The 26,497-nt window shown below is 56.3% G+C and overlaps 1 protein-coding gene across 1 annotated transcript in view; it reads left to right on the forward strand.

The window, feature by feature from the left end:
* NOL4L (nucleolar protein 4 like) overlaps window positions 1-26,497 on the forward strand; it is a 129,622-nt gene that overhangs the window by 35,866 nt on the left and 67,259 nt on the right. Inside the window, exons 2-3 of the mRNA XM_068524042.1 lie at window positions 15,534-15,689; window positions 21,663-21,774. Of these exons, the coding sequence (XP_068380143.1) occupies window positions 15,534-15,689; window positions 21,663-21,774 (268 nt within the window). The remainder of the gene's footprint in view (window positions 1-15,533; window positions 15,690-21,662; window positions 21,775-26,497) is intronic.

The following is a 26,497-nucleotide window of genomic DNA, read 5'->3' on the forward strand; positions in this document are numbered from 1 at the left end:
GTCAGACTGCCTGGGTCTGAGCCTGGATCTCAATTCGAGCTCTGTCTCCTTAGATGAGTGACTCAGCCTCTCGGAGCCTTGGTTTCCTCATCTGCAGAATGGGAATGATAATAAAGGGGAACAGCACTGGGCTTTGAGTTTGCCCTGGGGTCGGATCCCAGCTCTGCGTTGACAACTCTGTGACCCAGGACTAGATTTTAGACCTTGCTGAAGAGGAAGTTTGTTGCTCTTGGAGTTGAGGGATGGCCAGGTTGCCTGTTGAGGCCTCTGAGCCCTCATCAACCCCTCTCCCTCCCTGCCTCCTTCCCTCCAGCCTCGCCCACCCACCACCTCCCACCCTTCCACCCTGCAGCAGAATGATCTTTCCAAAGCACTAATTGCGGCATGGTCTTTCTCTGCCTGGAGAAAAACCCATATTGGCTCCCCTGCTGCCTTCAGGAAAAAGCCCCAGAGCCTTAGCCTTGCAAGGGGAGGTGGGAGGCGGCCCTCACCTCTCTTCTCTCAACTCCTTTCACCAACCCTGCTTATGTGCCAGCTGCACCCAGCCCCTCACCATGCTCTGCTTGCCCATCATCCAGCCAACAGTTACCGAGCGCCTGCTATTTTGTGGATCCAACCACTTCCCTCCCTCCAGTGACTCGCCCGCTTCTCCAAGGTCTCCCTCTTACCCCTTCCTCTCTGCAGCCCATTTTCCACAAGCAGCCGGAGGGATCCTTTAAAAATGTAATGCGGATGGTGTCACCCGCCTGCTTAAAATCCCTCTGTGGCCGCCTACTTCACTGTGAGTAAACCCACAGCCCCTGTCCAGTCCCTCCAGCCATGTTTTGCAGTTTCCCCACTGTCCACTCACCAAAGCCTAAGATGCCAGCCGCCTTCCCACCTGCGGGCCTTTGCACAGGCTGTTTCCCTTCCTACATGCTCTCAGCATCTCTCCTTCAGGAGGGTCTCCCTGACCGCCTGCCTTTATCTCCTCCCCTCGGCCACTCCCACAGGTACGAAACACGTGCTCAGGAGGCAGGGCTACAGGGTCTGCCTGTGACTCTGTAGCCACGGTGCCTGGCACTGGGATCCGTCCTATGTTGGCAGAAACCCGCCACTCATCCTTCAAGGCCCAGCCCAAATGTCACCTCCTCTGTGAAGCCTTCCTTCCTTAACACAGCCTGCAGCCCCACCCTGTTCCCGAGGCCCCTCCAGATCATTCCCTCCCAGTGCAGCCCCTGCCAGCAGAGGCAGCTCTGTCCTGGCTTCCTGTGAGCTTTCTCTCCTTCCCTTTCTGTCTCCCACACCCAACAGTATAATTATCACGGAATGGCAAGCTCCTCAAGGCCAAAAAGCATCACTGCAAGTGAGAGCTCGCGTTCACTGAGCCAAGCACTTCCTGCATCCTCTCCCCACCACCCTGTGGGGTCGGCTCTCCTAAAAGCCCCACCTTAAAGAGAAGCCGGTGGAGGTTAAAAGAGGTTAAGTCGCAAGCTCACGGTCACCCGCCCCCCGGCAAGTCTGACACCAGAGCTGGAGTTTTAACGAACAAGGCGGTAACTTACCGACAGCCCCTTCCGCCCGCCAGGCGCTGTGCTGAGCCCTCGACAGGTGCTTTGTCCTCACAGGGACTTTGCAACTGTATTTTATGGCTGGCGGAACAGAGGCACAGAGAGGTTAAGTAACTTGCCAAAGCCCAGGAAGCTAGTAAGGAGCGCGGTAGGATCTGAACCCATGCCATCTGGCTCTGGGTCACACTCTCCATCCAGCCTCATGTTGTGCTAGCTAGCCACTGTTCCCTCCTGCCTCTGACCTGCCCGGGAGGGTACTCTGGCTCTCAGCACCCCCGGCACCTGGAATAGCAGCCAGCCCTCGGGCGGCACTAGTCAGTGGTTGTGTGATGAGTGTGGAGCAGGGAAGCCGGTGGACATGCGACCCCGCCCCGGCCGCCCCAGAGCCTTTATGTCTGGAATAGCCCCTCTCCCGGGCTCCGTGCCCCCCACTACCCGGTTGTCCAGACAGCCCCAGGGAAGGACCAGATCCATAAACATGAGGCTCCACTTGGGCCCACGAGGGGCTCTGGGCACTGTACAAGTCCTCAATATTATTGCTTTATTGTCATTTAAATGGAGCCTGCCTCAAACAGGCCACCCAGTTCTAGCCACCAGCACTGGACAAAACCCCCATTGAAAAGCCAATTACAATCACTCCATCTAAATTGTCATGGATTTGTATAGAAAATTACATCTCCATTTAGTCCTGAAGCGACATCCTGGGCCCGGACAGAGGGGAGGCTGGCCCATTTACCCCGCCGGCTCAGTGCGGGTGCCGCAGGCAGAGAGAAAGCCCAGGCTGCTGGGTCTTGGCCGGCCTGGGAAACAAAGGCCAGTTTGTGGGGGCCTGGAGAGAAGCTGGGCCTCTCAGGGCGGCTCAGATTCCAGGCCTGGGCCGATGGACCCTGCACCGCCAGCTGGTCTTCCCTGCTGGCGGCTGTGGCCAGACGAGCTCCTGACAGCCGGCTTCAGGCGGCCCGTCAGCCCCGCCACCATCCGAAGCGGCTGGAGCTTGGCTCCTGTCCACGCTGCCAGGAAGTGAAGGAGGTTTTGCCCAGAGAGCACTGGACCGGGATCCCGAAATCTTGGTTTCATCCATTCATTCATTCATTGACACGCTATGAAGTGCTGGTGGTGTGAGAAGCAAGATAGCACGGGAGTGAGCTCCAGCTTCAGGTGTCCTGGCGTGGTTCCAGACTCTGTTCTCAGTAGCTGTGAGGAGCAGGCCCCTTCGTTTATTCATTTAGCTCTGAAGTTGTTGAGCACCTACTAGGTGCCAGAGGATGGACAAAATGGTTCTGACTCTTGGCCCTTAAAGGCCAGTGGGGGGTCCAGTGCTCCACAGGTGATGAGTGTTTTGAGGGAAGTGAACAGGGGCTGCCTGGGCTTTGGGGGGGAGCTGGGGAAGTAGGCAGGTCAGAAGGAGCCGGTCACACCAAGAGCAAGTGGCAAGGGCATTCCAGGCAGAGGCAACAGTGACTGTGTGGCGAGGCGGGTAGTGAGGCAGGCTGGGGCAGCAGAGTGATGTGGCAGGAGAGGAGGTCATGCGGGCACCCTGAGGACCTGTGGGCCTCTTCCCTGAGCTTCAGTTTCCTCATCTGTGGAAACGGGAATGAGGACCTGAGCTGTGGGGGGCTTGGGCCAGGACTCAGGGCGATAAGGTATGTAAGATCTCAGCGGAGCTGGGCACAGGAAGCTCCTGGCTAACTAAGACAGCCTAACTTAGACGGTGCTGTCTACGGGCCAGATGGGGACCAGGGCCTTGCACGAATTAGCTCATTAATCCTCCCAACAGACCTATGGGGCAGGGCTGTTCTCCCCATTTCACAGGTAAGGAAACTGAGGGAACAGCACAGGTCAGCTACTTACGTGTTACTATTCCAATAGCTTTTTCTCTGGGTTAGCCCAGGGCTTGGCACAGAGCAGGCCCTCAGAGAGTGTTTGTTGAATTAGTGAGTACATCTGGAAGGGGGACGCTGGGCAAGTGTGGGGAGCTCCGTGTGCATGTGTGTGAGTGACTGAGACTGGGTGTACTGTCTCCGTGTGCGGTTGTCTGTGACTCTGAGTGTGTGTGACTGCTGTCTGACAGGGTCAGACACTTGTCTCCCAGAGTCTTCACCCAAACGCCCGGTGGCTGTGAGGACTGTCAGACCGGCTGTGTGTGTGGCTGTGTCAGACTGTGTATGGCTGCCTACACGCGTCTGTCTGGGCCCAAAGGGCCACTTGGCACCCTTCCTGGGCTGGCTGGCAGGCCCGGAGGCTATGGCGGGGCAGGACAGGCAGGTTCAGAGGTGAGGAGGGCAGAGTCCCCATCCTCCCCCGCCCAGCCCCACCAGGCAGACCTGCAGATGGAAAAAATGTTCACACCCGGGGCAGGCGGGTGGCCGCCCCAGTGGGACTGCTCTGTGCACAGAAAACAAGTTCTTCTGGTATCAGCTCGAGTTTGGCAGGAAGTGGCTTTTGGGTGGCAGGAAGTTGGATTCAGCTCATATCAGCCCTGGCCGAGGGGCAGGAGAGCAGTTATCTGGGGTTAAACAGAGTTACCGAGAAGTGGGGCCCCAACACCCCATACCTGATAGAGCTGGGGGCATAGCCCACCCCTCCTGGTCATTTGGGATGCAAATGGGCCTTATGAAGTGCTGCTGCCCATCAAGTTTCTCCTGGGCCCTAGACCCCAGACAGAGGTCATCATCCACCTCCCATTACCCCCATGCAGCAGATGTGCAGACTGAGACTGGGAGAGGCAGTGGCTTCCCTGAGGTCACCGAGACAAGTGGAGAGAACGGGAGGGGAGAGACTGCAAGAAATCTACAAGAGAAAAACCAAGACAGAGAGCAAAGAGGAGAGGGGAGATGGGACCGGGACAGAGAAGGTGTTGAATGAATGCAGAGAGCAGTGAGACCACGCTGGTGAGAAGACTTCTGGAGTGTCCAGGCCCTCACGTGGACATCACAGCTGAGCTTGAGATCCTGAACCCATTTCCCAGAGGAGGGCGTGAGACCCACAGAGCCTCACTGGCTAAGCCAGACCTGGAATCCAGGTCTGATTCCAAAGCCCATGTTCTTTTGCGCCATGCCCCTGTGCCCACCTTCTAGGGAAGGGAAGTCCTAAAAGGGATGCCAATTACATGAGTTGTTTGCCTGGGTACGCTGTTGATGAATTCACCGAGTTGGCCAGTAGAGACCCAAGGTTCAAACCTAGACAGGGTGGCTACAAACTCATGTGCTTAACCACGTAACAGGGTGTGCCAAGCACTGTGCCAGAGCAGGCAGAGAAAGCCATGGCCCTGCCCTCAGGCTGGGACCCAGGGCATCCAGCCACTGATCTAAAGCCCTGAATCTCCACCCAGCAAGAAACGGAGTCTCCCAGCTCCCAGCCCTGGACACCCTGTACCCACCCTCAGCCCCCACTGGAGCCCTGGGGAGTGGGCCACTGGTCCTTCTGTTCTCATCCCAAAAGCAGCACCCAAGCTGTTCCCTGGCTGAGATGCTGATTTGAAGCTTGGTTTGCATGTCGTTTGCACATTACTCAGTTCACATCAGAAGGTACTGAACATCTCCCTTTCCCGGAGAGGGCTGCTGGGCCCCCCTGCCCTCCTCCAGACAGCAAAAATGCCAGCCGGCTAGACAGGGAGCTGCGCCCTGGCCTCTGACAGCACCCGCCTGCTGCCACCTCCCCCATTCCCTCCTGGAGCCAAATTTAGGCAGCTCTGCTACTGAGAGATGCGGAGAGCGGAGGCAGGAAATGGTGAGGTTGGAGACAACCCGGCCTTGGCCCAGGCAGGGTGGGGCAGCCCCAGGGGTGCCCCGTCCCTAAAGCCCTTGGCCCAACGCCCCCCCCACTCCTCCTCCCACAGGAATGTGGGCCGGGTTGGGGAACGCTGGGTTCTCAGCTGCAGCCCAGGGTGCTGGCTCCCCTGGCCATGAGGGAGGAGGGAGAGATGGAGGGAGGGAGGAGGTCATGGCCGGGGCAGTGGGGAAGGGATCAGATAGCCTCCTCCTGCCCCAGACACCCGCTGCCACTGGGGACAAGAGCCCGCTCTGCTTCTCAGCACTTCCTGCCCCTCCTTGGCGTGCCCCCCCAGACCTGACTGTGGGGTGGGGGGGCAGGAGGCATAGCTAGGCCTGCGGGGACTGAACTCCCCCCAAAAGGCTCCACGAGGCCATCTCCTCCTTGGGCTAGCCTTACACCTTGGTGGTCTTGGTTCCCCTACCTGGGAAATGGGGAGGCTGGCCTACAATGATTTCTGAGTGGCTATCCTCACTGAGAGCCAGGGTTTCTGGGAGGTCTGGCAGAAATTAGGGACGTGGCAGTGGCTTTAGGCCTAGGAACTTCTTCTATTTCTCAGGTATGGCTAAGAGAGGCAGCTCCTCACTGATGCTGGGACAGGATGTGGGTGGGCTGAAGGGTGAAAGGAGAGGGCCTGGGCTGGATTACAGACACCAGGAACCTGGGGATGGAGTTAATAGTGCCGGTAGCTGACAGCATGGATCCTGGGGTCTGAGCGCCTGGGTTTGAATCCAGCTCTTCCACTCTGTTCTCCATGCCTGTGGACAAGTCACTTCAGCTTTCTGTGCCTCAGTTTCCTCATCTGTAAGATGGGGGTAATAATCCTCCCAGGGCTGCTGGGAAAGTGAAATGAGGCAGTGAATGCTTGGCACACATTAAGTGCACCACGATGCCAGCCACCAGCGTGATTGTTTTGTCTCCCTGGGCGGTTGGGAGGCCCCTGGAGCTATAACGGATGTGGACGCGATGGGGAGGCGCTGCAGCTTGGTGGTTAAATGGGCATCGGGATGGGAGTTCAAGTCTGCGTGACCCTGGGCAAATGGCCACACCCCGCTGCGCCCTGGGCGGGGAACAGCAGAGGCGCCTACCGCAGAGGGTCTGTGAGGATTACACAGATCAGGCTTGGCACGGCGCCTGGCACACAGCGGGCGCTCCCTGAAGGAGAGCTGGCCAGATCCAATGGTACCGCCCCGCACAAAGGACAGGTGGGCAGCGTCCCAGGAGGGCGGGGAGCGGAGCAGGTGCGCGGAGAGTGGGGAGGCGGGGTCGAAAGAGGGGGAACGCAGGGGCCGGCGGGCGCGCGCGCGCAGCAGGTGCGTGTCGAGTGGGCGGGGCCCCGCGCGGGCGGGGTCTCCAGGTGAGCGGGAGCGCGCCTCGAGGCCGGAGACTGGGGGAGGCGCGCCGCCCTGACCCACCCGCCGGAAAGCGTCCCTGTGTCTTTAACGCCCTCCTCCCCGCGTTCCTCCCCCCCCCCGGCCCCCTTTGTGCGCCCCCCCAGCCGGGCTGCAGCCGCGGAGCCGTCCCCCCTGCACTGACAGCTGGTATCTAATTACTGTGTGAGAATGGAAAGTCAGGCTGTCCCAGCTCCGGGGAGAGGGGATTAACGTCTCCTGCAGAATACACTTCCTCTGGTGGGTTGCCATGGTTACTCTCATTACCTGCCTGCCCGCGAGGAGCCCGCGCGAGCCGCTCCAGCAGGCCCTCCGAACCCGGGCCCGGCGCGCGCGCTCCTCCCGGCCCCTCCTCGCCGAGGCGCACGCGCGTGCGCCGTGGGGGGAGCGCGAGCAGCCTCACCCCCGTCCCCCTGCTCCCCGCCGGAGCAGCTGTCAGTGGCGCGCGCGGCTCGGCCAGTCCCAGCGCGCGCTGTCAACAGTCATTAGCGTGGGCCTTTCCCCTCCCCCTCCAGCCCCTCCTCCTCCCCCCAAGTCTGGGGTGGGGCCCGCACCTGGGGCCCCGCTCGTTAGCGCGGCCCGGCCGCCCGCCGCGGCCCCGAAGGGACCCGCCCGCTGGGTCTGCTTGGCTCAGGGTCGCCCCCTTCCGCCTAGCACCCCCACCTCAGCGACCCCACTCCCCTGCCCTTGGCCACGGCGCTCGCTCGAGGGAGGCGGGTGCCCAGAATCCTGGAGCGCGCCCCTCCATAGTAGCGGTGACCGCGGTTATTTTTGGATGTCTCGCCCAGGGTGGGGGCTATTTGTGCATCCTTTGGGTTCCCACAACCTTCCTGTGAGATGGCGAAAGGCACTGCGCATATCGTGTCATCTCTGCACAAGAGGAAACTGAGGCCCAGGGTCAGGGCTCATTGTCCTCAGGCCTGTGACTTCACCTAGAGCACCTGCGCCCTCCTGGCACGCCCAGGCCAGAATTCCTATCCCCCAGGCCCTACCTTATCCTGCTTGAGAGTGCCTTAGCTACTCCCTCCCGCCATTCCTTAAACCGGGGTTATTGCCCCTCTCCTGCCAAGAGGGGTACACTTTGGCCCACTACACCCCTTTCTCTTCCTACTCCTTCCCCGTTCACCCTTTCCAGACATCCCACAGTTAACAAAACCAAAAAGAAAAAAAAAAGGAAAAAGAAAAACATTCAGAGCTGCTTGAAGGATATGGCATCCCTCAAAGGTAGTGCTGTTGTTTGGGGGCTGATCCCCAGCACCTTGCCCTGTGGCCCCGGGGTGTGCATTTCGGTCCCCGGCGTGATTTGAAAGAAGATGGAGGTTCAGCGAAGCAGAAAGGAGGCCTTGGAATATATGAGGCCTGTTCCAGATGGCAGGTGCGATGCGGTGGCGGCTCTGCACTAACAGTTGGAGATTGTGCACAGGGGTGGAGAAGAGGCAGGTGCTACATTAAGTCCTCCACGCCTTGTTTTTGTATTTATTTATTTATGGGGAGGGAGTGGTCTCATCCCTCCGCCCCATGCAGGCCTACAGAGCTCAGTGCAACCATGGGTCCGAAAATTCTGCTGTGAATCTTTATCTTGGAGTTTTTTGCTTTTGGTTTTGGTTTCCAGTCTGCAGTAGGTAGTGTTCATAATGGAGAGAAATTCAAATACTGTCCTTGTCCCATTAAAGTAACGGCCCCTCTCAGTCATCTGAATGCCCTTTACAAACTGTGACTGGCTTCTCTTGGGGATTCTGAGGAAAGAATTTCTGGATATTTGGGTGAAGGTCTTCATGCTGGTTTTCTGTTCTTTTCGTTCTCTCCATTGAGTTTGCTTTTTAAATTTCATCTCCACCATTTTCCTTTCCCTCTGAGGACACTCTGCAGGAAGCTGACTTCTCCCCTTGGGTCTTCTTTCAGCCCTACCAGTAGTTGGAATGAGACTCTGTGGGAACCCCCCCCAAAACTGCTACCCCCATTTCCAAAACCTTGGTCCTGCCTGAATGTATTAAAGTGTGGTTTGGGGCACGGGAGGAACAGCCACAGTTCCAGAAGTTGGGAGGAACATGCAGCTAATAGCGTTTGCAGTAGCTTTTGCCTGTAATCTGGCCCTGATGGGATGGAACAACATCTTCACACTGGCCTGTGCAGTCAACCCCCTGAAGTCCTGGGCTCCCAAACAAGTGGTAGCCAAAGGTGTGTTTCCTCAGGGGTAGGTTCTGCTCACTGACCTTCTCCTCTGACAGCAATCTCGTTGATTTTTTTTTTTTTTTTTAATAAATTTATTTATTTATTTATTTTTGGCTGCGTTGGGTCTTTGTTGCCATGCGCGGGCTTTCTCTAGTTGCGGGGAGCGGGGGCTACTCTTCGTTGCGGTGCGTGTGCTTCTCATCGCGGTGGCCTCTCCCGTTGCGGAGCACAGGCTCCAGGCGCACAGACTTCAGTAGTTGCAGCACGTGGGCTCACTAGTTGTGGCGCACGGGCTCCAGAGCGCAGGCGCAGTAGTTGTGGCACATGGGCTTTGCTGCTCCGCGGTATGTGGGATCCTCCCAGACCAGGGCTCGAAGCCGTGTCTCCTGCATTGGCAGGCGGAGTCTTAACCACTGTGCCACCAGGGAAGCCCAATCTCGTTGATTTTTACTCTTTGTCGAGAGCTGCACCAAAAGGGCTCATCCTAAGGACTGTTTGCATGGTTTCTTCCTCTACCTTAGGAACCCAATTGAGAAATGTCCCCACTGTTGAGCCTCATTCTCTTAATCATGGACACTTAGTTGCTGGAAGGCATATGCCACTACTATAGTGATGGTGGTGCACTAAACGGCTCCCCGGTGGCCTGAAACGGTGAGCCCACTTTGATAAGTGTATAACTTATTACCAGCAAGTGACTTTGAAGTTCCAGTGGACATGACAGAACTGCAATCCATTAGCAATTGGACCTCACCTGCCATCAAGGGCAGGAGTCCATTTAATTGGCTTAGTGGGAAGACAGGCAAGACTCAGTCAGATTCAGGAGCTCACCTGAGGGATGACTCCCAACAACAGCCCACGAGGCCACCCAGGCAGGGGCCCGGGAAGATATGCTCATCTCTCTCCTAGGTTTGCAGCCCTGGGCACAGCAGTCCTCTTTGTGCCGAGCATTCAGATCATTTGAGGAAACTGAGGAAGCCAGTAAAAGACTCGTCAAGGGATGACCTGCTTAAGTATTAATTAATTTTGCCAGGGAGGACTTAAAAATCAGATGTCAGGATGCTGGGCACTCCCACTCTTTCTATCCATAATCCACATTAAGTCTCTGGGTAGGTGTTTTGAATTCATACTAATGTTTTCCAGTAAGATTCTTTTCTTCCCACCATTAGGAAAATGGGCCTTCACTGGAGAAGAAAATATTAATATATTAGGCCTGGCAGCATGGAACATGTTTATTCTTTTTTAAAAAATTTATTTATTTATTTATTTGGCTGTGCCGCCTGCAGGATCTTTGTTGTGGCACGTGGAATTTTTAGTTGCGGCATGCGGGATCTAGTTCCCTGACCAGGGATCGAACTCGGGCCCCCTGCATTGGGAGCGTGGAGTCTTAACCACTGGACCACCAGGGAAGTCCCAGAACATGTTTATATTCATATCCAATGCCAGTTTCCTTACTAGTTACCTCCCTGTCTCAATCACAGAGACATTCTAATCAGCAGTTCCCCAAATCTGTCATGCATTAGAATCATCTGGGGGGTCTATTAAAATCCTCAGAGTGTCAGATTTGGTAGGTCTGAGGTGGAACCTGAGAACTGCATTTCTAACAAGTTCCCAGGTGATGCCTAGGGACCACACTTTGCGAACCATTGTTATAAATATTCTGAAATACCAACCTTGCTTAAGTAGACATTTGGTGGTTTCCTCAATGACTTGCAACCTGGCCTTTAGTTTGGAACCCATATGGGCTGGTTTTAAGGAAGATGGTAATATCCAAGAAAGTTTGTAGCTCCATGAATTTTTTTTTTTTTAATTTATTTTTGGCCGTGTTGGGTCTGTTGCTGCGTGCTGACTTTCTTTAGTTGTGGCGAGCAGGGGCTACTCTTCGTTGCGGTGCGCGGACTTCTCGTTGCTGTGGCTTCTCTTGTCGCGGAGCACAGGCTGTAGGCGAGCGGGCTGTAGGCGAGCGGGCTCTGGAGCACAGGCTCAGTAGTTGTGGCGCACGGGCTTAGTTGCTTCGCGGCACGTGGGATCTTCCCAGACCAGGGCTCGAACCTGTATCCCCTGCATTGACAGGCAGATTCTTAACCTTTGCGCCACCAGGGAAGTCGCGCTCCATGAATTTTTAACAACTACTGCCATGTCTGGTTTTGTTGGCCCAAGTCTGGCTGGCTGTTTTGGAGTTAGCTGTTTCAAAAGGATGTAGTAAGTTACCATGGCAATATTCTTCCCCACACAGGAAGGCCCCAGAGGTCGGTCCTGCACAACTGACCGTGTGTTTTTCATGGCTTTTCCCATGGGGTGCTGCAGGGTTCCATTCCATCACTCCTGGTTGGCGTTCCCAGGAAGTGGGGAATAGCCAAGAGGCTCCAGCCCCCCTCTTTATCCAGCCTGTAAATGAAGTGAGCTTCCTTTGTCAACCCAGGGCCCAGCTTGCTTAGGGTTGTGGATCAGACTAAGCTAACTTGGGTACAAAGCGGAGGTGGTTGGCAGAGGCATCCCAAGGCTATGCGGAAGGTGCTGTCCGCTCCCTAATTAGCAGCTCAAGCCTTGTAGTACTGCGTCTGGATTCTCGGCTAGGAAAGGCATGCCTCTCCTGCAGCATTTAGCATGAAGGTTATTACCTCTGTGGATGCAGGGCATGGCAGAGATGTCTGCAGCACGTGACTGCCGTGCGATCCCTTTGTTCTCTTCCCAGGGTTCTCCTTGAAGGCCAAACAGATATCCTGGTGTTCCACCGTCAGGGTGTAGTACACATGGTGTCTAGGTGGCCACAGCTCACCAGAGGACAGTTCAAGGTGTGGCTCTGCAGACCTTGTGTGGTTTGAATTCTGGTTGCTACGGGCCCTCTCCTTTCCCATGTACATCTCTGCAGTTGAGATAGACCGATTACAGGACCCAGGTTTGAACAGCACAGGAGAGCACAATCCATTTTTAAAGAGGGAGCATCCCTGAAGAGTTTCTCTGGGTTAATTTTATGGTCACGTTGGGCCAGGTACAAAGCTGTTGGTTACCCGCGTCTACCTGTGAATGGAGGTGGGAGGCTAGGACCGAGGCAGGCCAGGCACTGGGCAATGTGTTTTGCTGTTTAATCTGAGTTGGTTAGTTACACCTTGACTTTAGGAAAGCTTATTCCAAGTTTGTGTGACAGCCTTAGCATGTTACTTTGCATAAGATTCTGCATCTCTTCTGATGGTGGGTATTACCTCAGGGGACCCCTTCTGTAACCTGAATGGATCAGAGGGACAGGAGATAAGAACAGATTCCTAAACACAAAATGTCCAAACGCAGTGGGTCTGAAGGGAAGAGATGAACATTTACAAGCCTCTATGTGGCAGATGCCTGACTTAACGTTCTTACCTGAGCCTTGGAACATCCAACTAGGACTTTTTTAGGCTCATTTTACAGGTGAGAGGAAACTGAATTTTGTTTTTTTTTTTAATTAATTAATTTATTATTTTTGGCTGCATTGGGTCTTCGTTGCTGTGCACGGGCTTTCTCTAGTTGCAGTGAGCGGGGGCTACTCTTAGTTGCAGCACGCGGGCTTCTCACTGCGGTGGCTTCTCTCGTTGCGGAGCACGGGCTCTAGGCGTGCAGGCTTCAGTAGTTGTGGCATGTAGGCTTCAGTAGTTGTGGCTTGTGGGCTCTAGAGTGCAGGCTCAGTAGTTGTGGTGCATGGGCTTAGTTGCTCCGTGGCTTGTGGGATCTTCCTGGACCAGGGCTCGAACCCGTGTCCCCTGCATTGGCAGGTGGATTCTTAACCACTGCGCCACCAGGGAAGCCCAGGAAACTGAGTTTTAAGAGGGGAAGAAGTGACCTGCCCAAGATCACCAAGCTGGTTAGGGAGCACTTTCCATCTCACCTATCTAAAATATTATCTTTCATCAGATTGTCTTCTTTCTCTCTTCCTTCTCATCAAATTTTATCAACTTTTTCCAGAAGTATCTGTGTTCTGGCCTGAAACAATTTTATGAGCAGAGAGGTCTATTCACTTGTAAGCAGTGAAACCCATCATTATGCCTCTGGGACTCAGATTATTGAAATCTGGAACTACCCACCCCATTATACTTTTAAAAAATATACTTTAAAATTAAGTTTAACAGGGCTTCCCTCGTGGCGCAGTGGTTGAGAGTCTGCCTGCTAATGCAGGGGACACGGGTTCGGGCCCTGGTCTGGGAGGATCCCACATGCCGTAGAGCGGCTGGGCCCGTGAGCCACAATTGCTGGGCCTGCGCGTCTGGAGCCTGTGCTCCGCAACGGGAGAGGCCGCGACGGTGAGAGGGCCGCGCACCGCGATGAGGAGTGGCCCCCGCTTGCCGCGGCTGGAGAAAGCCCTCGCACGGAAACGAAGACCCAACACAGCCATAAATAAATAAATAAATAAAATTTAAAGAAAAAAAAATTAAGTTTAACAGGCACACAGAAAAGTACACAAATTGTAAGTGTTCAGATCAATGGCTTTTTATAAACTGAACCCACCCCTGCTCAAGAAATAGAAACCCAGTTGTATTTTCATTCTTAAGTTTCTTTCGTTTGTTTTTGCCAACGTGAACCTCTGGTTAGAAGTGCATTGTAACTGACCTGTCATAATATTTGTCCCATGCAGCTCTGTCACGGCAGTATTTGAAGATCTCCAAAATGCTGGTAGTTACAAGTCAGCTAATGAATTAGTCACTGATGAGCCCAGGACTTCAGAGGGGGACTTCAGATACCCTCAAGACAGAGATAACAGTAACTTCTGAGAGGGTTTGAGAATAGCAGTCATGGAATTTTACACCTCATCTCATAAGTGAAGCTCAGGGAGGTTGAAGAGTTTGCCTACAATCTCACAGCAAGCAGTCAGGACCAGCAAGCTGCTCTTCCTACACAGGCGCGTGCGCGCACACACACACACACACACACACCCACCCACCCAGGTACCTGCTGAGAAGTCCCCATTGCAATGGATCCTGACTTGGAAGAAAGCCACTGGCAAGAGGACCTGTGCAGGGCCAGTGAGGTCACCATCCAGGGTCATCACTCATGGACGCTGCCCACTAGCCCTAGGGTTTGGTCCCTACGCCCCAGATGCCCTTCCTTTCCCACCTGCTCTCAAGTGGGCCACTGGCAAAGAGATAGCCCTGCTATCCTATCATGGCACGTTGAGAAAGTTGCTGGATAAAAGCAAACCCTGCCTGTGCCCAGAATGTATTGTGAGTGAGTGTCCCATTCAGCGTGCCCTCGATTCTCCTCGGATGACAAAGACCAAAGTCCTGAGCCAGCTCTGACCCTTACCAGCCACCATCCCACCGGCAGGTCCTGACCCTAACGGTCTCCTAGGCTTGTCGCGATGTTCAGCCCCGTCCTGGCTGGGGGAAGCTTGGCAATTGGCAAAGCACTTCTTAATGACAATATTTATCCAGCAGTTTCTGTGGCCAGGCTTGGTGCTAAGTGCCACACACACATTTCATTTACTCCTCTCTGCAGCTCATGGGAAAGGTGCTTCTGTTATGCCCATCTTCTAGGTAAAGGGCCTGAGGCTCAGAAAAGCAAAATACCTGCTCAGGGTCACACAGCCACTTAAATGATGGGGCCCCATTGAAACTGGAGAAGTGTGTGTCTAAACTACCCTGCCCGGCTGCCGCTTATAACCACCCAGTCATTCGGCAGCTGTTTATTGAGCCTACTATGTGCCAGGCATTGTGCTCGGTGCTGGGGAGACAGCTGTGAGCCCCCAGAAGAACACCCCCTTTCCCCCTCCAAAGAGCCAACATTCTTGAGTGGGATCCTTTGGTGAAGAATTCTCTTGGAGATTTGTGTTTTGAGCACTTTTAGAGAAGAGCCTGCCTGCTTTTTCCCAAATCCCCCCCTCCTAGACACTGCTTGCTCTTCCTCTTTGAAACCCCCAGAGCCCTCCAAGTCTCCACTTAGGGAGATGATGGCTGAAAGCCCAGTGTCCCTGAGATCCTGGCACACCTTTTTGGGGCCAGCTGACAGCACTCGTGCCAGCCCAATCAGAGGCTCGGGGCGTCCACGGCCACCCCACTCATGTGGCCTTGCCACCTCCACATGGCCTTGTGTCTGTTATTCTCTACATCTCCACACACAAAGAGCCCGGGTGCTGTTGCTGGCGCTCAGCTGCTGGAGTGGGGAGGTGGGCAGCGGTGAAAAGCTTTTCTGAAAGGCCAGGGCGGGGCAGGAGTCACCCAGGTGATCCGAGCCGTTCCCCTGGGACCCTAGCCCAGGACCACAGCGAAAGGTTACTGCTAATTGGGGAGCTCTTGATGGGGCTGCATCTATTTAGCACCGCCCCCCTCCCCAGAGACTTCCAGGATGGTCTTGGCACAGTGTGTGATTCGAAAGCTCCCTTCTGAGTCTGGCACAATCTGTCTGAAATTGTGAACATGGTGGCTCTTGGTTTTTTAATGTGTTGTTTTTCTCTGCCCATTGTTTCTGGCAGATTTAGTAGCAGCAGCCACCCTTGACTCTGGAAGCCCCCTCCCTGCGGCCCTCTCAGCAGGCTCCTGTCCCCCAGCCCCCCAGACCTACCATCGGAGGCCTTATGGGGTCAGCGAGCAGCGGTGTCCCTGCCCCTGACCCACTGCCCAGCCACGGGGCCCAGCTCTCACCCTGCCATCATCCCTGACACTAACACAGCTTGTCCACCCTGTCGCAGGGGGCAGATGGCCTGTCGGAGCCGGAGGGCATCTCTCTGAAGCGGGTCGCTGTGGTGGAAGATTTCTTTGACATCATCTACTCGATGCATGTGGAGAGCTCAGCGGAGCCAGGCAAAGCCCCCAAGCACGCTGGGCAGAAGAAAACCTACCGAGCGGTGAGATTTCTGTCTCTTTGCCTCTGCTGGCAGCCCCAGGCCTTGGCAGGAGGCCATGGGCTCCGCACATGTTGGGCAGGGGGGTGGGGCAGGGAGCTGAGGCGTGATGAAACAGCCTTTGGGGACCCAGGGGGGCACAGGGCAAGGGCATGGCAACCAGAGATGGCTCATGGGGCGAGGAGGCGGGCTCTGTGGTCTGAGCACAAAGGAGAAGCAGGTTGAAGGGAGTGAGAGGGAGGGAAGGAGAGGGATGAGGGAAGGAGGAAAGCCCTCCTCTTCCTGGTTTCTGCTTCGCTCCATCCCCCCAGCCCCAGCCTGGGGCCGCAGTTGGGGGTGGGGTGGCTAGATAATAATAATCATCAGAGCAAATGCTTCCATGGCATTTACTGTGTGCCAGGCCTGTCCTGAATACTCCCTATGTGTGAGTTCATTCAGTCCCCTACGACCCTGTGAAGTCAGTGCTGGAAGTTCCCCAGGGGAAGTCTGAGGACCTGGGCCCCACCCTCTAGGAAAGCACAGTTCGATTTGGGGTGGGGAGGCTGAGAGCAAAACCAAGATACGAGAAACAGAAATGTGTCCAAGACTAGCTTCGAGGGAACAAGAACCCAGGTACGCCTGGTCGTTCAGCAAAGGCCCCTCCAGACACCAACTTTCAATGATAAGCCAGGGGGACTTCATGGAGAAGGTGGCAGGTGAGCTAGCAGTCTAAACTTTGGGTAGGCAGAAGAGAGCAGAGGCGGCAACCTAGGGTGGGAAACATCACACATGGGACAGTGGAGGGGATGGTGGCCAGAGCAAGAGGGGCCTGCCTGGGTTCTGGTCCTGCCCCCCCATTGACCCCCATTGCCATGGCTCATGCACAGCTCTGAACCACTTGTCTGGCACCCACCACTAAACCAGTAAAGCCAAGCACTTTATGTTCATTCAAGCCTCACAGCAGTCCTGTGACAGAGGTGCTGTGGCCCATTTGACAGTTGAGGAAACTGAGACCCAGAGAGTTAAGCTACCGCTCTAAGGTCACACAGCACTGAAGTGGCAGTCAGCTCCGTGTTGACTTTCTCTCTGGCTTCCTAGAGACCTGCCCCTCTGTGATGGGGCTACCTCACCCAAAGCGGATGTGAACCCTCCAAGTTCTTTTATAAATAGCCTTGGAGTGCAGCGGAGGTGGCCTGTATAAGTCTGTAATTTCCCCATATGGCCTGATTTAAAAAAAAAAAAAATCCAATAATCGGGTTTGTCCTTGTCCTCAGAAGATGGCCTTTGCCCTAAATGAGTCTTAAGGATGGACCCACATGACAAGGACCTCAGAGAGATGAGGGGTCGGGCTGAGGGAAGCAGGAGATGATTGTACTATCTGCCCCGACCTGTCCTGCTTCTCAGCACTTGTGCGTTGGGCAATGGCTTGTGGGAAGGGAGTTCTGAGGGTATTTCCACCAGAGGGTCATAAATGAAGGGAGGGATACCCGAGCTGGGGCCTGTGTGGGCCCCTTGGTACTGATGCAACCCCGCACACTTTCTCAGCATTGAATTTGCCTTGCTGGGAGCCGGCACGTGCCAGGCTCTGCACTCAGCATGTCCCCTGCACCAGCTCTCTGAGCCATCACACGGATGAAGCAGGTGCTGCTGTTACCCCCATTTTACAGATGAGGAAAACGAGGCTCAGAGAGATGATTAAACCTGCCTTGAGGTCACCCAGCTGATGTTCAGAGCCGGGCAGCTGGCCCAGAGCCCACACCCTGACCACCACACATGCCACCTCTCTACAAACCTCCTATGGCCAGCTAGTGGGGTCCACTGACTTGCTTGTCGAAGTAGACAGTCTTGGACCAACCAGACCTCAGGATTTCCCTGGTCCCCTGGGTGCCCAGCCCTAAGTCTCACCCTCAGGCACTTCCTGGGTGTTTATGAAGGCTGGGGTCTTCGAGCTCTGTGCTGCGGAGAGGGCGGGGCTGGCTGCATCCGCCAGGCTCTGCGTCTCTGGGCCAAGCGGACGTCCAGCCCTTGGCTCTGCGCTTCCTGGCTTCTCGTCCATATGCCCGCCGCGTGCCCCACTTCCCGCTGCCCAGCCTGGAGCTGGCACATGACTGGCAGCGAGCCAGCTGGGCTGCGTGCAGAGCTGGAATTTCAGCAGCAGGGCCAAGGCTGAGGGAGCAGGCCAGGCCCTCCTGCAGTGGGTGTGAGGCCAGGGGGGCCGCCGTACCCCCTTCCTCCCCTGTGTGCCTCCTCTCCCTTCCCCCCTCTTCTCCATCTGTCACCCTTCTCATGCCACCCTTTTCCTTTTGGGGGGGATGGGGTGGTGCCTGCATGCTTTTGTCCTCCTCTTTTCACCTGCTCCCATTTTCCTCCACCTAAGCCTAGCTCTTCAGCCCCATCCATGCCTGTGGAAAGAGACCCCCCGCCCCCACCCAAGGAAACTCCGTGCTGATGGCTGCAGAGAGGCACAGCCTGGCGCTGCGGGCTTTGCATCAGGCCCTTAGGAGGGGTTTTTGGATCTGCCTGTGTGTGCTTTACCAAACGTGAATCCTGGGACTGCCTTGCTGTCTCTGGGGACACCTGGGACCTTCTGGATTCTTACAGACCTGGGGTGCCTGAGGGAGCAGGACACTGGAAGGGAGATGGGCAGGCTTGTTCAGGGCATTAAAGGAGGCACATTCTTCAGTGGGAAAAGAACTTTCTAGGGATCAGAGAGAGCAGGTAATGAGCTTTCTGAAACTGGAGGTCTCTGAGCCAGGGGTAGATGGCCATTTACGACGGACAGTACAGGGGAGTCCCATCTTGGGCAAGAAGCCCCTGCCTTACTTTGCCTCTGACGTAGCGTGACCTGAGGTCCAGAGGATCCCAGGGAGTCTTGCCAAGGCAGGGGTATGGGTTCTACAAAGTTCCCTGAAGCCACATAGAGGACTGGTCCTTTTTCAAGGGGCGTTTCTGGTGTCTGCACCCATCTGAATTAGGGTGATCCCCTTTGTTTCCTCCCTCTTTCCCAGGGTGCTAGTAGGCTAGATCGGGTTCTGGAGTCCTGATCTGGCTGCCCAGACCACTTTGGAGTTGGGGCCAGATGTGGTCAGCAGCTGCTCCAGGCCCACCACGTGCTAATCCACCCGCAGGGCAGAAGGAGGATCTTGTAAAGTGGTGCAAATCCCCCCAATTGGCCTCATCTGTCTTTGTTGACCTCTGAGTTGGGGACTGAAAATGGGGCCTTGCAAGTCAGCAACTCTGCAAATAGCTTCTGCTCTCCCTGCCAACGAAATCTCACTCAGTTTTTACTACTAAGAAAAACGTAAAAGGCAGATTCATGTATGGGTCTCAATGTCCAGGCAGGAGGCCTGAGAGCAAGGCAACAGACAGTCCAGGGCCTCCAAGGGCAGCTGGGTGGGGACAGGGGTCCTGGAGCTTCCCTTCTTAAATGCAACAGCTCCATCTTTATCTGTGTCATGTTTTGGGCTTCAGGATAAGAGTCTATTTCCAGAACAGTGTCTGTAGCTCTAAAACTATCTGAAAACCACCATCCTACTGACTAGGGCATGAGCTGGGGTGATCCTCCTTGTTTCAACTCATCCTGTGGTCCTGTGGCCTTGGGCATCTGTGCAGTCAAACAGAAATGGAGGTCCCATTTCTCATGTGGACAAGGCAGGAGCGGGAACCAAAAGACGCCCACAGGAGGTTGAAGGCCCCAGTGGGGGAAGACATCGTCCTCCATTCGGGTCCCTGCAGCAGCGTGGAGCTGGATTCCGCACTTTACTGGCTCCCCGGGGAGCTCTTAGCGAGGCTGCAGACATTCCAGCCACGCAGGGCAGGGCTTCCCTCCCGGGCCCTCGGAGAGCTCCAAGGACTTCTCACCCACCCGCCTTTGGTCCAGCCCACCTGCCCACCCATGGGACCCAGGGCCAGAAGGCGTGTGCCCAGTGCGCCACCTCCCTGTGGCACTCCGGCCAGCCTTTGTATACTGCTGGGTACCTGCCAAGGCCGGGAGAGCTGGGGCTGCCACTCCGGCCCCTGGGCAGGACGCTCTCTCGTAACTGTCCCTGTACCCGCAGTGGGCCAGGTGGCAAGCAGGGCCTCTGCCTATGCCACAGGCAGCCCTCAGCAGAGCAGCCCACCCAGGAAGGCTCTCCCTGAGCCCTGCAGAAACTCTGTCTCTGCCCAGCGGCCGGTGAGCTCCCGGTAGTAAAGTAGGGCTTCTTTCCCCATGGTGTCAACCTTCCTTTCCCAGCAGACTGCAACCCTCCTCCTCCACGTCCTCACCTCAGCTCTTCTGAGGCCTGACCAGAGATGCCACACCTCGGGCACCTAGAAAGTCATCTGTTGGCCCAACTGAGCCTTGGCCCTCTGCTTGGCACAGCAGGCATCCTCCCCTCTTGCCCGTGTACTCCTGCAGCTGTCAGCCCCTCAGCAGGACCCATCCCTCCCAACCCCGCAGGCCCAAGAAGGACCTGCCACCCCTAAGACTGCCAGGCAGCCCCTGGCTGGGGATGAAGGTGTCCGCGTGTGTGGCAGGAGAGCCCCCGTGCCTCGGCCCTCACGCCCTCCCATCCACCGGCTCCAGTCAGAGAGCAGGGGTTTGCCCTTGTCCCTGACCTCCAGAGGAAGGCAATCAGACAGGGAATTTGGAAGGGAGATAACTCATCAAGGAGCCTGCCTGCTCCGCAGAGCACCAAATCAGCTGAGAAATAACAATTGTGTCACCAAAATTAACTCTGCGTTTGTAGCCGGCCACCAGGCAGGAGTGGCCCCTGGAGCTCCGCAGGCAGCACAGCCGAAGCCGGTCCTCTGAGGGCCTGGCCGCAGGCGGTGGGGGGGGGGGCCTGGCAACCCCCCAACCCCATCCACTCTGCCTCACCCTGCCCTGCTTCCTAGCCACCACAGAGATGGGGCTGGGCACGTGTCCACCCCGCAGGAGCAGACCAGGTGCGTCTTGGAGAGCAGCCCCTCCTGCTGTGGGCTGACCAGCACCCTTGGCCAACTTTCCCGGCTGGGCTGCGGCGAGAACGGCGGAATGCTAGGGTGGTGCTGCCCCTTAGTGGAGAGGAGCGGGAGGGCCTGGGCTCTGGGAAACGTGAAAGCCAGCAACTGGGCAGCCAGCAGCCTCAGCCAGGAAACCCGGGTCCAAGAGGTCCCTCTGGCCCCCTCAGGCAGCCAAACCAGGACCAGTGGGTTTCCCAAAACCCAAAGCAAGAGGAGAAGACTGAGCTTCTGGGCCCACACCCCGCTCTTCCCCACTCCCCCACCCTGTCTCTTTCTTGTGTCGCCTCCCATCTCTTTCACCTTCCCTCCCACACTGCTTACTCTTTCTCCCTAGTTAGGGGAGGCCCCCTGGAGACAGCTATGGGGCGTGACCTGGAGCTTGGGTTCTGGTCTGGCATTGCTCTAAGGAGCTGTGTGACCTTGCGCGAATTGGTTCACCTCTCTGGGCCTCATAAACTCACCTGGGACATGGGGGTCCCTAAGAGTCTGTCCAATTTGAAAAATCGGACCCCTTGGCATTAGCCTTTCACAGCTCTCTTGATCTGTGAGTAGATCAAGGAATAGCTTGTAGAGCTTTGGGTTCCGTTTATAGGCCCGGAGCCGGTAGATTTATAAGCGAGGCTCAGTTTCTTCATCTCTAATTGTGGAAGTTGTCTCCTCCTACCCTAGACCAATGTTTATCAAGTCATTTTTCAGTAGTAGCAATGATATGTTGAGAGGAATATTCCCAACTTATGAGAACATAGGTTAAAGACTAGATGATGTTTCAATGTTTTGGTATTTCAGTTTTTAAGCTTCTTTAATTTAAAATTTTAAAACTGCTGGTATTCTGCAAAAGTACTGACTCATTTCCATGGCTGAGACTCTAAGACATCTGCTCCTTGCTCCTCAAATCCCTGCCTTTCCTGGCAAGGGCAAAGTGCCTGCCACCAAAGCACAGGCCTTGGTGAACCGGTGACCAAGCCGCCTCCCCATGGATCCATGTAACAGCAAACCTCCTCTCTCCCCCAGATCGCCGAGACCTATGCCTTCCTTCCGCGAGAGGCTGTGACCCGGTTCCTGATGAGCTGCACAGAGTGTCAGAAGAGGATGCACTTTAATTCCAACGGCCTGGAGCCCAAAGGTAGGGGAGGAGGTGGGCGTGCTGGAGGCTCAGGGGAGGCTCTGCAGAGAGGGGCTCTCCCCCAGAAGGGCCTGCCCTTTGCTGGCACAGACACAAAAGTGCATGGCCAGCATTTGTCACAATTCCCAGAGGCCAGTGTGGGTCCATGGAGCTGCCCAGAGAGCCTCATTTTAGGTTTGTTTTTTTTTAACTTTTTTTAAATGTCAAGTTTCACTTAAAAACCAATAGCGCATTCCTACTGCCCTTCAAGACTCTCCTCTCCCACCGAGGTTCCAGATGGAAATGGCCACCTCGCCCCATTCCCTAAGCTCTGCAATACTCGCCACGCAGATTTCACCCCAGGCGGTGTGCACATGGATCTGGTCTCACTGACCCGACTGTACACTCTCTGAGGACAGGAGCACACCCCCCGCTGCGTGCACCCTCCTACCCTATAGCCACCCACCTGCCATTAGCAGGCCTCCCTAAGTATTTGTCCCCTGCCCCCCACCCCCAGTGCACACCCAGGAGATCTGTGGGGATTGGTTAGAATTGAAAATGCCCAGAGTACTTGTGATCAGCCGAAGGTGGTCCCTTAGACTGACATCCACGCTCCCCAGCTCTACCCTGCCCAGTGAGACGCAACAAGGACCCCCGCTTCAGTCCCCCACAGCCTCTACCTGAACGTCCCAGAGGCCTCCAGTAAGTCTGGGCCATCTGTTCGCAGGTGGCTTTGGCATAGCGAGACAGGCCGTTATGTTTGGCTGGTGTGACTATAACTCAGCGCTGAGAAATGATGCCCCGGTGGGTGACTTATCAGGGCTTCTAGGCATCAGGCCCGCAAAGGTTGCTGAGGTCGGTGGGCATTTGCCTGAGGATGGGAACAGACTCGGAATGAAGGGTGAGCCATTTACTCAGGTGGTGCCCAAGTGGCGTCCACCAAATACGTGGAAAAACCGACAACGAGGCCCGAGGACAGCAAAGGAATTGGAGCATAGGTGTCGAGTGAGGTTTTCCTCCTAGTTGGTAGTCCCTGATACGACTTCTGACAGCAGCCACCTCACCAAACCCAGAGGCTTCCCTGTCCTTGGGGGCCATTAGGCCATGGCCACTTCACTGAGCTCATTGGATGGCCACTAAAGTATGAGGGACAGGAATTAATCTAGTTAATCCCTCCTAAGTGCTGGGTTCCTGGTTTAAGAGCAGGGGCTCCAGGGCCGCACTGGGTGGGTTCGGATCCCAGCTCTGCCGCTCAACAGCCGTGTGTTCTGAGCAAGTGGCTTCACCTCTCTGAGCCTCAGTTTCCTCATCGGTGAAATGGAGTTAATAATGGCACCTACCTGGCGGCAGGGGGGGCAGGGTTCTGATAAAATCTTTTTTTTTTTTTTTAATTAATTAATTAATTTATTTTTGGCTGTGTTGGGTCTTCGTTTCTGTGCGAGGGCTTTCTCTAGTTGCGGCGAGCGGGGGCCACTCTTCATCGCGGTGCACGGGCCTCTCACTGTCGCGGCCTCTCTTGTTGCGGAGCACAGGCTCCAGATGCGCAGGCTCAGTAGTTGTGGCTCACGGGCCTAGTCGCTCCGTGGCATGTGGGATTTTCCCAGACCAGGGCTCGAACCCGTGTCCCCCGCATCGGCAGGCAGATTCTCAACCACTGTGCCACCAGGGAAGCCCTCTGATGAAATCTGAGAGTTAATCCCTGTACCTGGCACAGGGCTACCATGCAGGAGGAGTGAGCCATGGCTGTGGCAGTTATTGTGATAACGTGTGGGGCCTGAGTGAGGCCCCTGCCCCACGTGGCCTGGCCCCCGCTGAGCAGCTGCAACCCCTGCACCAAGACAGCACTTGGTACCTGCCAATGGGCCAGGAGGCTTTCCCTGCTGCATTCCCCACCCTGCCCGGGTCTGGGTCCCAGGGACGCGGGCCCTGGTGGTGGCTGCTTGGTCCCTGCCCGCCCATCCACCTGTCCCCGCCAGCGCTGGCCTAATCGTTTCCATAGCAACTGTCAGAGTCAGACACAGAACCTGGGGGAACAGAGGCAGGGCAAGAGGGGCCTGTGTTTGTGGGCTGCTCTGGGGCGTCTGCAGGCTCTGTCTATTCTGCTCCCTTCTCCATGCTGGTGTGGAGGACCATCCTCACCTCCCCGAATCCCCAGTAGGGGCAGCGAGGTCTCCAGGGCTACAGCTCTGCTCCTCCTCATCTGAGGAGGATGCCGAGCACAGCAGCAGCTTGCTTCTTCTCCTGCTGCCACCACCGTGCCCCCACCCCCAGGGTGGGGGGGGACGACCAAGGGAGGTGGAGAGGCAGAGAGCACACGCGCCAGCTTCATGGGTTCTGTGCTGGAGCCTCTCTGTCCAGGGGCTCGCTCCAGCAAGACAGAGGGCAGGCAGAGTAAGGCTGCACCGTGCCCATCCTTGCCTGTCCTCAGGCAGAATGCCACTTCCCTGTCCCCAGGAGTGGAGCTTCCTGCGCAGGGAGAGGAGGAGATGCTGAGGGAGCAGGAGACTGTGTGGCCTCAGTGTCTCAGAACGTGGGTTTGGGGTCTGGCAGGCCTGGGTGTGCTGCCCTGCTCCCTGCTGTGTGTCCCTCAGCAGGTTCAGGGACCTCTCTGAACATCAACTGCTCATAACAGCTCCTATGATCCTGTGAGGGCTCTGTCCCTGTTTACAGCTAAAGAAAGGAGGCACAGAGAGGTGGTAGGGTGACATCACTTGTCCAAGGTCCCCAGAAGGCAGGAGAACTTATCTTCCCATCAACAAATGGGAGTAACGCTTCCCTCTCTTTTTTTTTTTTTTTTTTTTGGTCCACGCCACGCAGCTTGCGGGATCTTAGTTCCCCGACCAGGGATTGAACCCAGACCCATGGCAGCGAAAGCCCAAGTCCTAAACACTGGACCAGCAGGGAATTCCCCCGTCTCAGGGTTTTCATGAGGATGCAAGTGAATTAAACGAGCCCATTCTGCCAGGCGCCTGGTGCAGTGGGTGCCTAGGGAGCATCAGCCTGTCCCCCACCCTACCCCCATGTTGTTGTACCACCCAGGCACAAGACTGCCAATGTCCAGGTGTCCCACGGGGAGATGCACGGTCAGTCACCCACCCAGGTGAGCACCCTGGGTCCACAACCTGGCCGCTGGGCAAAAGGGAAGGGTTTGGTTTCTGGAGGCTGCCAGTGGAGAGCCTTAGAGGCTGAAAGGCTCCCCTGTCTGCTTGATGGCCAGAGGCACTAGTGCCTGGTCCACCCTCACCAGCTGGCAGGTTCTCCCGTCTCCTGCCCCAGCTGAGGGCCTGGAGATCCTGTCTCCGCCTGCCATGCTGGCCTCTCTGGATGTGGTCAGCTGCTCCGACCGCTCTTTCATAGGCACCCCTGCTCTGCCAGCCTTCCCTCCTCCCTCGCCCGCCCTCCGGGAAATCAGAGCCTGCCCCAAGGCCCAGAGGCAGGCCCCAGGTTCCTGTCCCAGGAAGGTGGGGCCGGAGGGGGACAGGGAACAGGATGGAGACTGCTCGAGGGGCTGCTGGGAGGACGCCTCGCTTCCTGGCCTCATGTTATAAAGAAAGAAAGGAAGCAAAGCAGCCTCCCCTGCTCAGTGGTTTGTCCCGGCACGGGGGGCGGGGTGGGGGGGTGGGGAGGTGGGGGGCTGGACAGTCCTGTGCCCTCCCCCAGCGCCAGAAGCACGAACAAAGGAGGCTGCCGAGGGTCAGGAAGTCTGAGGGTGGGAGATTCCAGGGCCTGCCGCCTCCACTCTCCTCTTCCACCAGCCCCTGAGTCTGGTCTGGAGGAGGCAGAGATGAGAACTGGGTGTGCCCTGGGCCCAGCTCTGGCTGCAGGGGTGAGGGGCCTTGGGGGCACGTTTCACGTTTCTTTGATGTGATGAAATACTGTTTGCGTGGCTGCAGACTAGGAGTTAGCAGTGGGCAATGCCAGTCACCTACCAAAGGGTCCCTTCCTCAGCGAGAGCCATCCACTCAGGTGGCAGCGCCTTTGCAGCCGGGCCCAGATTCCTCTGTGGTTTCCAACCCCCTCCCTGCCTGGCCCCTGCAGATCCCCCCTTCCTGTCCTGCCCCATGTGACCCCATCCCGGCTCATTCCTCTACCCCTGCAGTCTCTCCTGTGCTGGCCTGTCCCCTCTCGGCTCTCATGCTCACTAGCTGTATGACCGGGGGAGGTTGCATAGCCTATTAACACGAGCACCCACCGCACGGAGTCCTTGGGAGCATCACGCAGGAGGGTCTGCGTGGCGCCCTGGCAGGGCTCAGTAGCTGTCGTCTGAGTGATTGAACGGAAGTCCTGTTGAGATCCCCTCTCCACAAGGCTGCCTGGAGCTACTTCACAGCCCTCTGAGCTCTTCCTCCTTGGAGTGCTAATGGACTCGCCGTCAGTCCTGCCCTGCTGAGCACAGGCACCGTCCCTACGCCCTTCCCCCACCGTCCCCACCCTGAATGCACACACATCAGTGCTCCTTGAAGAGTTGCTGACCTATTGATTCGCTTCCCTGGGAGAGAGGTTTTTTCATCTGAGCCAGCCCCAGGCCTGGCTTCTCTAGTTCCAAATCTGAGCCCCATGGCAGGCTGGCCAGTCTCGAGGCTCATCTGTGTCAGGCCTTCATCGTGCACGCGTCCTTCAACCCCCAGCTCTGACCCCGAGAGGTCTCTCCCTGGCATCCAGAAGCTACAGATGTCTCTGGACGGAGGAGTTCTTCCATCCTGTAGGTGGAAACTCATGAGAATTGCCACCTTGTGTTCCACGT

This window comes from Eschrichtius robustus, chromosome 16 (assembly GCF_028021215.1).
Source record: "Eschrichtius robustus isolate mEscRob2 chromosome 16, mEscRob2.pri, whole genome shotgun sequence".
Taxonomy (NCBI): domain Eukaryota; kingdom Metazoa; phylum Chordata; class Mammalia; order Artiodactyla; family Eschrichtiidae; genus Eschrichtius; species Eschrichtius robustus.